The sequence below is a fragment of the Littorina saxatilis genome, linkage group LG13, assembly GCF_037325665.1.
Source record: "Littorina saxatilis isolate snail1 linkage group LG13, US_GU_Lsax_2.0, whole genome shotgun sequence".
NCBI classification, from domain to species: domain Eukaryota; kingdom Metazoa; phylum Mollusca; class Gastropoda; order Littorinimorpha; family Littorinidae; genus Littorina; species Littorina saxatilis.
This window is the reverse complement of record NC_090257.1, coordinates 7,598,977-7,609,138: the sequence shown is the minus strand read 5'-3', so window position 1 is coordinate 7,609,138 and position 10,162 is coordinate 7,598,977. Positions and strand designations below refer to the sequence as shown.

General features: G+C 43.5%; 1 protein-coding gene across 1 annotated transcript in view; it reads left to right on the top strand.

Moving 5' to 3' along the window:
- The window catches only part of LOC138983523 (uncharacterized), a 57,820-nt gene extending 49,461 nt beyond the window's left edge, over nucleotides 1-8,359 (top strand). The window contains exons 3-4 of the mRNA XM_070356785.1: nucleotides 4,121-4,631; nucleotides 6,161-8,359. Coding sequence (XP_070212886.1) covers nucleotides 4,121-4,631; nucleotides 6,161-6,928 — 1,279 coding nt within the window. The 3' untranslated portion in view covers nucleotides 6,929-8,359. The remainder of the gene's footprint in view (nucleotides 1-4,120; nucleotides 4,632-6,160) is intronic.
- Nucleotides 8,360-10,162: the final 1,803 nt, after the last annotated feature.

The following is a 10,162-nucleotide window of genomic DNA, read 5'->3' as shown; positions in this document are numbered from 1 at the left end:
ATCAGAATTGAGTCCACTCGGCACCAAAGTTTTTAATTTTGCAATCCAGAAAGACTCTCTTTTCCACCTCTCATCCCGGGTCGAACAAAAGACTCTTTCGATCACAATGCACTTCATATCACCGAGAGAATGGTCAGGCTGGTTGAAGTGCACTGTGAGAAGAGTACCTGTGTTCTTCCCAATGTGTGAGCGGTGGAGATAGAACCTTTCTCTGAGACTGTTTTGAGTCTGCCCCACGTACTGGGCACTGTGGCATTTTTTTTACACGAAATGAGATAGATGATGTTTTTGGTGTCACAAGAGAAGTGTTCTCTGAGAGTGAAAGTTTCACCTGTTTTACATGAATTGAATGTGGTGGACTCAATCAAGTGTTTTTCACAGATGACACATTTTTTACGCTCACACCTGAAACACCCAGGGTTGTTGTCGTGTTTAGGAGGAAGAACTGTCGGCATTAGGATATTGCGTATGCTCTTACAGTTTCTCTCCCCACAAATGGGCGTTTCAGGCAGAACGTTTTTCATGTGTTCACTCTCGCTGATCAAGCTTTCCTGCAAACCATGCAACCACTGGCCGAGAGGAGGGTTGAGTGGGTTATGATTGATGACGAAAGGGACTCTGTTTGTGGGAGTTTTTTTGCGATATGAAAGAGTCTCCTTTCTGATTTTAGCTGTAGCTTTCCTCCTGCCATCTTTAACAGTCTTTTTGCTGTACCCCCTGGCAAAAAACTGTCTCTCCATCTCATCGCACCTTTGTTGAAATTGCTCCTCTTCTGAGCAGAGTCTTCTGAGTCTCAGAAATTGTGAGTATGGCAAATTTCTTTTTACGTGAGCTGGGTGACACGAGTTTTGGCACAGGTAGGCATGGCTGTCGGTAGGTTTAGAGTACAGGTCAGTCTGAAGGTATCCATCCTTCAGACTGACTGAAATGTCTAGAAAGGAGACTCTTTCTAACGATGAGTGGTGAGTGAATTTGATGGTAGGATGAAGATATATATACACGGATATTCATATTAAAAAAAAGAAAGAAAAATAAAGAAGAAGAAAAATAGAAATAATGAGCAGGCTAGCAAGTTCCGATTAGAATGTCCAACTTCACACCCGCCCAAAGACTCTAACCCTCTGGTCCAATTCTCTAAGAACCGTGTAACTATGCATTTCGTTACCAAGCAATCAAGATTATTTCCTGGGGAAATTCTGATGATATGACGAAGGATTCAAAACGAATTAAAAAACAAGTCGCGTAAGGCGAAAATACAATATTTAGTCAAGTAGCTGTCGAACTCACAGAATGAAACTGAACGCAATGCAACGCAGCAAGACCGTATACTCGTGGTCCACCGCTCACGGCATAGGCAGTGAAATTGACAAGAAGAGCGGGGTAGTGGTTACGCTATGCTGCATAGCACGCTTTTCTGTACCTCTCTTCGTTTTAACTTTCTGAGCGTGTTTTTAATCCAAACATATCATATCTATATATTTTTGGAATCAGAAACCGACAAGGAATAAGATGAAAGTGTTTTTAAATTGATTTCGAAAAAAAAATTTTGATAATAATTTTTATATATTTAATTTTCAGAGCTTGTTTTTAATCCGAATATAACATATTTATATGTTTTTGGAATCAGCAAATGATGGAGAATAAGATAAACGTAAATTTGGATCGTTTTATAAATTTTTATTTTTTTTTACAATTTTCCGATTTTTAATGACCAAAGTCATTAATTAATTTTTAAGCCACCAAGCTGAAATGCAATACCGAACCCCGGGCTTCGTCGAAGATTACTTGACCAAAATTTGAACCAATTTGGTTGAAAAATGAGGGCGTGACAGTGCCGCCTCAACTTTCACGAAAAGCCGGATATGACGTCATCAAAGACATTTATCAAAAAAATGAAAAAAACGTTCGGGGATTTCATACCCAGGAACTCTCATGTCAAATTTCATAAAGATCGGTCCAGTAGTTTAGTCTGAATCGCTCTACACACACACACACACGCACGCACACACGCACACACGCACGCACATACACCACGACCCTCGTTTCGATTCCCCCTCGATGTTAAAATATTTAGTCAAAACTTGACTAAATATAAAAATGATAATGTCATGCACTGCCGAAATATTGCCTTCTTTATACCTCATTCACAACTTTACTGTAAAGGTCAAAGTTTTCTTGTAGTTTGACATCTGAATTCTGTTGACAAAACAATGTCAGCAACAGAATCCCAAACTTCCATCCCTACACCACATCGGGAACAAGATGCGAAAGAGAGAGTGCTTCATGTTCTGGACTGGGTGGCCGAGTGGTAACGACTGGGTGGCCGAGTGGTAACGACTGGGTGGCCGAGTGGTAACGACTGGGTGGCCGAGTGGTAACGACTGGGTGGCCGAGTGGTAACGACTGGGTGGCCGAGTGGTAACGACTGGGTGGCCGAGTGGTAACGACTGGGTGGCCGAGTGGTAACGTGGACTGGGTGGCCGAGTGGTAACGTGGACTGGGTGGCCGAGTGGTAACGTGGACTGGGTGGCCGAGTGGTAACGTGGACTGGGTGGCCGAGTGGTAACGCACTTGCGCTCGGAAGCGAGAGGTTGCGAGTTCGACCCTGGGTAAGGGCGTTAGCAATTTCTCCCCCCTTTCCTAACCTAGGTGGTGGTTTCAAGTGCTAGTCTTTCGGATGAGACGAAAAACCGAGGTCCCTTCGTGTACACTACATTGGGGTGTGCACGTTAAAGATCCCACGATTGACAAAAGGGTCTTTCCTGGCAAAATTGTATAGGCATAGATAAAAATGTCCACCAAAATACCCGTGTGACTTGGAATAATAGGCCGTGAAAAGTAGGATATGCGCCGAAATGGCTGCGATCTGCTGGCCAATGTGAATGCGTGATGTATTGTGTAAAAAAAATCCATCTCACACGGCAAAAATAAATCTCTGCGCCTTGAATATGTGCGCGATATAAATTGCATAAAAAATTAAAATAAAAAAAATCCCTGCGCTTAGAACTGTACCCACGGAATACGCGCGATATAAGCCTCATATTGATTGATTGATGTACTACAGGCTAAATAGGTTGTTAATTAAGGATATGATTTGGGTTATATGATAATTCGAGTGCGCCGCGTGTAGCCTATATACACACACGCTTAGAAACAAAAGGTTCTTTAGCGATTCACCAAATCATGTCCCAAATAGTTTCTCACACTAGGGACCAAAAAATAAAATTAAAAAAATAGACAGACAGAGACAGAAGGCTTCGGCGTCATCTTGCCCTCAGGTGTCTTTGCAAGAAGAGTGTTCGTCCTTATCTCTACAGCTGGCTATGTGTGTTACACGACCCACTTGCTACACTGCTCTTTGCACTATGTTCCCCCTCTAGATGTGACCCTCCACCACGGAATGAGTCGCATGTCACCTTTGCATGATTTTCATATATTTACATTTTTATAAAGATTTTTTTATGCTCTATCCAGTGGTGAAAACCGTTTTAGAAAAGAGCGAAAACTTGTTTGAGTTATAAGCCTGTGACTTAGGTGACCCTCACACTGTTTCCAGACACTCCCCGGACTTATATTAAGCCTAGCTAGCGCAGAACCGCGCGAGGTGACATGCGACTCATTTCGTGGTGGAGGGTCACATATGTGCGTGATACCAGCAATTCACGTATGGCAAGAAATCCCCGGGCTCATCTTCTGTTTCGACCGTTATGCAACGGGTAGTCTTTGTTTCCAGCAGAACATGTCTCCCTTGTGATTATAAGGTTGTGGTTCTTGAATGACGACAGACGGGGCCAGACTGTATAGACCCTTGATTGGGTGTCTTGTGGGCATGCAAGCAGATACGCAGCTCTTCATATTGTGTGAATCCACAAAGTAATTTCTTTGGACTGATAAAGGTTGAATACCGACTACCGACCGAATATTGAGTCAGTCTATGTGGACATGAATGTCCTTTTGGTTCAGAGCTATGTTTGTTTGTATTGTTCGGTTTATGGGTTTGTTTGATTGTTTGTTTGTTTGTTTGTTTGTTTGTTTGTTTGTTTGTTTGTTGATGATGATGCTGTTGTTGTTTCACATCGTTATTTATTTTCTGTCGTTCATCTCTCATTCCTCACAACAGACCACCATGGCAACAGCTGTGCCTACGACGCAGGGACTTCGTGGTGGACGTGCCCATGAACTACTTCCACTTCGACAAGCTGAGAGAGGAGGTGCGCCAGCGACAGAAACCCGACAACCCCACCGTCCCCCAGCCCCACCCCTCCCTCGCCAGCCACATGACGCACATGCCTCGTGACGTCATGCAGAACGCGCTGACGTGCAACTCCAACGTCATGGCGTTGTCCACGGACTTCACCAACTGCACGGACGTGGCACAGACCTACAAGTTCCGCTTCGAGAAGACTCGCAAAGCCTCGCTCGGCGTCACGTTCCAGCGAGGCTTCAGCATCGGCGGGAAGGTGGATTTCAGTCTCGGCTTGCCCAAACTGACGGCAGACGGCAAGGTGGGTGGGGAGGTGGACATGAGACTGACGGTATCCAAGTCCACAGGGGAGATCATCGAGGAAACTCTGACATGGGAGGCAACCAGCGAGATCAACGTGGCCAAGACTTCCAACTACACGGCCAAGGTAAGAAAGACTTGCTTGGAACTGGAATAGTTTGACGCTCTTTAGTGCTTGTAATCGATCCAGTACTATAAGCCTTTAATTTACTGCCTGGTAATATTGGAAAGGGAAGTAACCGTCGTCAGCACATGATGGTTTGACCGTTGGAATTAGGTCCCTTATAACTCGATTGCCAAAAAATAAAGTTGGTGTTCGATGCGCTCGCAGTAATTTAAATGTCACTTTAGAAACATCTGGAGTTCACATTCATACGTTAATTTTTTACTCGCTCAACTTCAGATGATTGGGAATCACTAAAATTCTGGCAGGTATATGTTTCAAACACTCATGATCAATCGGATAACTGCAGTCCTCAAGCAAACAAAGAGTACCAGTTACATATTTCTAACCATCTCACCTGAACAAAATTTAAATGACAGACATGGTTTTGCAGCGGTCGCTTTGCAAAGAATAACATTGGAATGGACAGGGCATAGTATACTAACAACGGTTATGTCCCTTTGACCATTACCTGAAAGTTTGGACACGAATTTTTCGGAAACGAATCTTTGTTAGGTATATGGTTATGTGCATGCATATGAATAGACCATTTCTGCGTCTTCCATAGGCTTACAGTTTCAGCTATTGTTGCGTTCTTTGGGATGGAATGTTCCATAACAAGAATTGCAGAGTTTATTGTAGTCGAGGGGAAGTAAGCCCCTCCTGAACAGAGCAATATTCCACTGTAGTTTTGGTATAACTACCTCCCTTAGATCACTCTGCCTCCTGTAGCGGAGCGACCTGGCGTAAAGCCTTTGGGGTCTTTTGCACTTTACTAATTGTCAACGACTTCTTGATTTGACTGATTTATTTACACCCCCGGTATAGGGGTGTGTATAGGATTCGGTCGATGTGTTTGTTTGTTTGTTTGTTTGTTTGTGTGTTTGTGTTCGCATATAGATCTCAAGAATGAACGGACCGATCGTCACCAAACTTGGTGAACAGGTTCTATACATTCCGGAGACGGTCCTTACAAAAATTGGGACCAGTCAAACACACGGTTAGGGAGTTATTGGTGGATTAAGATTCTACAAGGACTTATAGAGGGACATATTAATGGTCAAAGGGAAATAACCTTCTCAGTTGGTGGCAGTGAGAATGGTAAGGACGGGGGTGTTTTTCCTACCTAGGAGGAATTTCTTGTTTATTCATGTATTGACTTATTGGTTTATTGGTTTATTGGTTTATTGGTTTATTTACTGGCTGATTCATCCGAGACATTCTCTTTGTTTCCTTGTTTCTGTATTCACTATTTTATCAGATTTTTTTCTTTCCTTATTCGTAAAGTATGTAAGTGATTTATTTTCATTTTCTATTAATTTGTTATGTTTGAAAGAATACCACGGAAGACAATTTTATGTCTCTGGACTACAGGAACATAAATTGTCAAGAATGTCTTAAAATGTGATTTAGCCCATACAATACATAGTTGATCAATTAAATAATTAATAAGATCAATAATTCATTCATTGATCCATGTATATTTCCCAAAGGTGTTGCTGTCCGAGGCGCCAGTGTCCTACAACTTCAAGATGTGGACCAAGATGAGCATGCCTACAGGCGCGGCGCCAGCCACCATCCGACGCAAGAACAACGACAGCTTCCGCTACACCCACCTCATCGAGAACCTCAAGGAGGTCTTCGACAAGAACAAGAACTCCGTGGACTTCGTCAAGGAGGCTCTGGGCGGGAACACCGTGTATGCCGTCGTGTTCAAAACCACTGGGATTGTGGATGGGGTGCGGCTTTCAGATCAAAAGATTCTTCTAGAAGGACATGACCTTTCACAAAGAACTCCCACTTCGTACGGTGGTTCTGGGGGAGTCGGCGGCGGTGGTTCTAGTGGTGCTGGTGCTAACTTCGGCCATTTCCGGAACACTCACGGTGTGGGTGACGTCACGGGGCCTCAGGAACTGATGTCGTCAGACGTTTGTCAAGGTGACGGCTACATCGCGTCGCACCCCCCTTCTCGAGGGAGGATGCTGGGGCTGGGGCCTTCTCACCCTCCCCCTTCCCCCATCCCCATGATAGAGGAGATGCCGGAGGAGGACGGAGGGGTGGGGGAGTGTGAGCGAGAGGGGGTGGACTATCAAGCATTTCCTCCCCCCGCCCCCATTCGTGCCGGCAGCGTGCCGATCGGTGGCGGGCTGCCGAGAATAACGACCACGCCTTCCTCTCAAGCTTCCTCGCCCTTATCCGAGGCCGGTTCCCAGGACATTTCTGAGTGTAGCAAGAAGTCGGAGACTGTCACCACTGTATGACTTTAGCACCAGGCTGCACAATTACTTCTACCTGCAGTTCTTGTAGTCAGAAACACACTTATGTATGACTTTTAACATCAGGCTGACAGAAACAGACACAGTTTTTTCTACCCGTGGTGAGACACCGTTTTGTTCTTTTCCGTGCCAGCTATATCACATACGGGTACTGGGGAAAGACTCTAGCGAACTCCGTGCCAATAGGATACAGACAAAACTGCAAACCAAGATGGAACAGCAACTGTAAAACAGCCATTTTGGGCTGCCCCATCATTACACCCCCGGTATAGGGGTGTGTATAGGTTTCGCTCGATGTGTTTGTTTGTTTGTTTGGGTGTGTGTTTGTGTTCGCATATAGATCTCAAGAATGAACGGACCGATCGTCACCAAACTTGGTGAACAGGTTCTATACATTCCTGAGACGGTCCTTACAAAAATTGGGACCAGTCAAATACACGGTTAGGGAGTTATCGGTGGATTAAGATTCTACAAGGACTTATAGCGGGACATATTAATGGTCAAAGGGAAATAACCTTCTCAGTTGGTGGCAGTGAGAATGGTTATTTCCCTTTGACCAACGGGGGTGTTTTTCCTACCTCGGAGGAATTTCTTGTTCTCTCTGCTTCGCTAGAAAAACTATTGGACAAGATCCATTAGACTCAAATGTCACCGCGCAGAAGCAAACAAGAGCAGCCCTAGAATTGACTATCGACCCTCAACTCTTAGTTACTGCAGCTTTTTGCATTTTGCTCTGGCGGGTTAATATGAAATAGAAAAGGGAAATAAGCGCTCTTCATATAGTACGATATCAGCAAGTAATAATTATTGCAAGTGAGGATAGAAGTCGCTTGTAAATTCAACGTTTGTTATGCAAAATAATCATGTAGGTGACGACATTTCTTTGATTCGTAGTCACCTCAACCAAACAATGTTCAAGTGAACTAGCCAGCGTGCAATATTGTAAGAGAAGGTACGTGGTCTTCCATCAGGGCCGTCTGTAGTTATGCGACACGCATTTATCTTTACTGCGGCTAGTATTCAAGAGCAGTTAGCGTATCAAGCATTGTAACTATTTGCTGGATATAGGAATCAGTCAATTAGCTGACGTTCGAAATGATAGCTAATATAATTAATTGTGAATGATCCTTAACTGTATAGGCTACATGTGGTGTGAGAAATGAATGTGTCTGTTATTGTGTGAAATTGTGTCACTAATGTCTAGCCATTGTTGTCTTGTGTATGCTTGGGCCAGTGCAGTATGCATGAGTCGAGCTTAGAGACTTTACCCTGGAATAAACAGTACCCTCAATGCAGTTTATACGGGACTAAATAATAGTCGCTAAACTCGACTCCTGCATACCAGCCCTGGAAACACGAACATGTAGCCAGCAAATTGGATCGTCTACTTACTCCAGACACAAGCACATACTCTTAGGCCTAAAAAAAAAATAGGTGTGCTTACGGTAACCCGACCTGCCCTATTTTTAGGGGCCGATCCTATAACTTTTTATTACATTTGTCACACAACAAACAAAAAAACCCAAAAAAAACGAGTGCAAAAAACGCAATGAAAGCGAAAGCGCCCGTGTCGCACACTTATTTTCCTGTTAAGTACGTTTAATTTGTACACATTAGAAAAAAAAGTTTAAAAAAATGATTGCCTACCTACCTATCCTATTTTTTTTGGCTATGTTACCGTAACCACACCTATTTTTTTTTTTTTGCCTTATACAAAATTAAAAAAATCTTTAACAAAAAAATTCACAGAAAGCGATATTTAAACATTCAATCAATCTCTCGGCTTTAAAGGTTGAAACTGAACCCACCGTATCAGTCTTCACCGAGACTGAAACCTGGATGGCCAAAACTCGTCGACCAAGAGAGCACTGTGGAAATCACACCTAAGCACTTACAATGTCTACAGCAATGCATTCAGTCAAACATTGACTGAGTATGAAAAAAAAATGTTTAAATCAATCAATAGTGTTTGTGCACACAGCCTCGGACACCAGTAAATATACTAAATAAGAAGAAGAAGCTAGAAGCACATGTACTTTGTACTTCAATTTTTGTGTGGTTTGGTTTGTTTTGTATCTAGCACTTGAAAACATATAATTATAAATTTGAGGTACAGCAGAGCTCGGTGCCACAGCATTGCCTGTGGTTATTTGATTTTTTTTAAAAGCACCTTTGCCTAACTTTACCAAATATTATGCGAGTGTTTGGTCTTCCCGTGTTACTTACCGTGAATAAAGTTATTTGCTTTTACACTCAAGAGTAAAAATACGTTCGTGTGTGTGTGTGTATGTGTGTGTGTGTGTGTGTGTGTGTGTGTGTGTGTGTGTGTGTGTGTGTGTGTGTGTGTGTGCGTACGTGTGTGTGTGCGTGTGTTTGTGTGTGCGTGTGTGCGTGCGTGTGTGTGCGTGTATGCGTGCGTGGGTGTGTGTGTGTGTGTGTCACAGTGTGTGCGTGCGTGTGTGCGTGCGTGTGTGCGTGCGCGGTGCGTACTTGCATGCGAATGTGTGTGTGTGTGTGTGTGTGTGTGTGTGTGTGTGTGTGTGTGTGTGTGCCTGTGTGTGTGTGTGTGTGTGTGTGTGTGTGTGTGTGTGTGTGTGTGTGTGTGTGTGTGTGTGTGTGTGTGTGTAAGACACCTTCGCCACGTTGCCGAGAACACTTGAGCCAAACTGACGAGGTACATATTACATCACAAACTTCTATCGTCATTATATCCTACCAAATGGGATGACCACCCACTTTCCCAAATCAGAATGATTGCTCCTAGACAAAAACTGAAAACAAGAAAGACACCAGTTATGGTAAACTACATGTAGATGAATACCCGCTTCGCCGGGTAGCCGGCTGGTCAATCGTGTCGAACGCTGAAGAAAGGTCAAGTAGGGTGCACTGACACATCACCACCATCCAGAGCAGACAGAATGTCACTGATTACTTTAAGTAGGGCTGTTTCAGTACAGTGAGAAGGACGATAAGCGGACTGAGAGTGTGAGATCAAATCATGGGTGTTCAAATATGACAACAGCTGCTTCAAAACTACCTTTTCAAAAACTTTGGACAAGAATGATAAATTAGATACAGGACGATAGTTCTTCAAAATATTGACATCAAGACTAGGCTTTTTGAGAAGTGGTTTGACAAGTGCAGTTTTGAACAATGATGGAAAAACACCAGATAACAGGCTATCATTGACAATTTGAGTAAGAGTTGGCAACAACACAT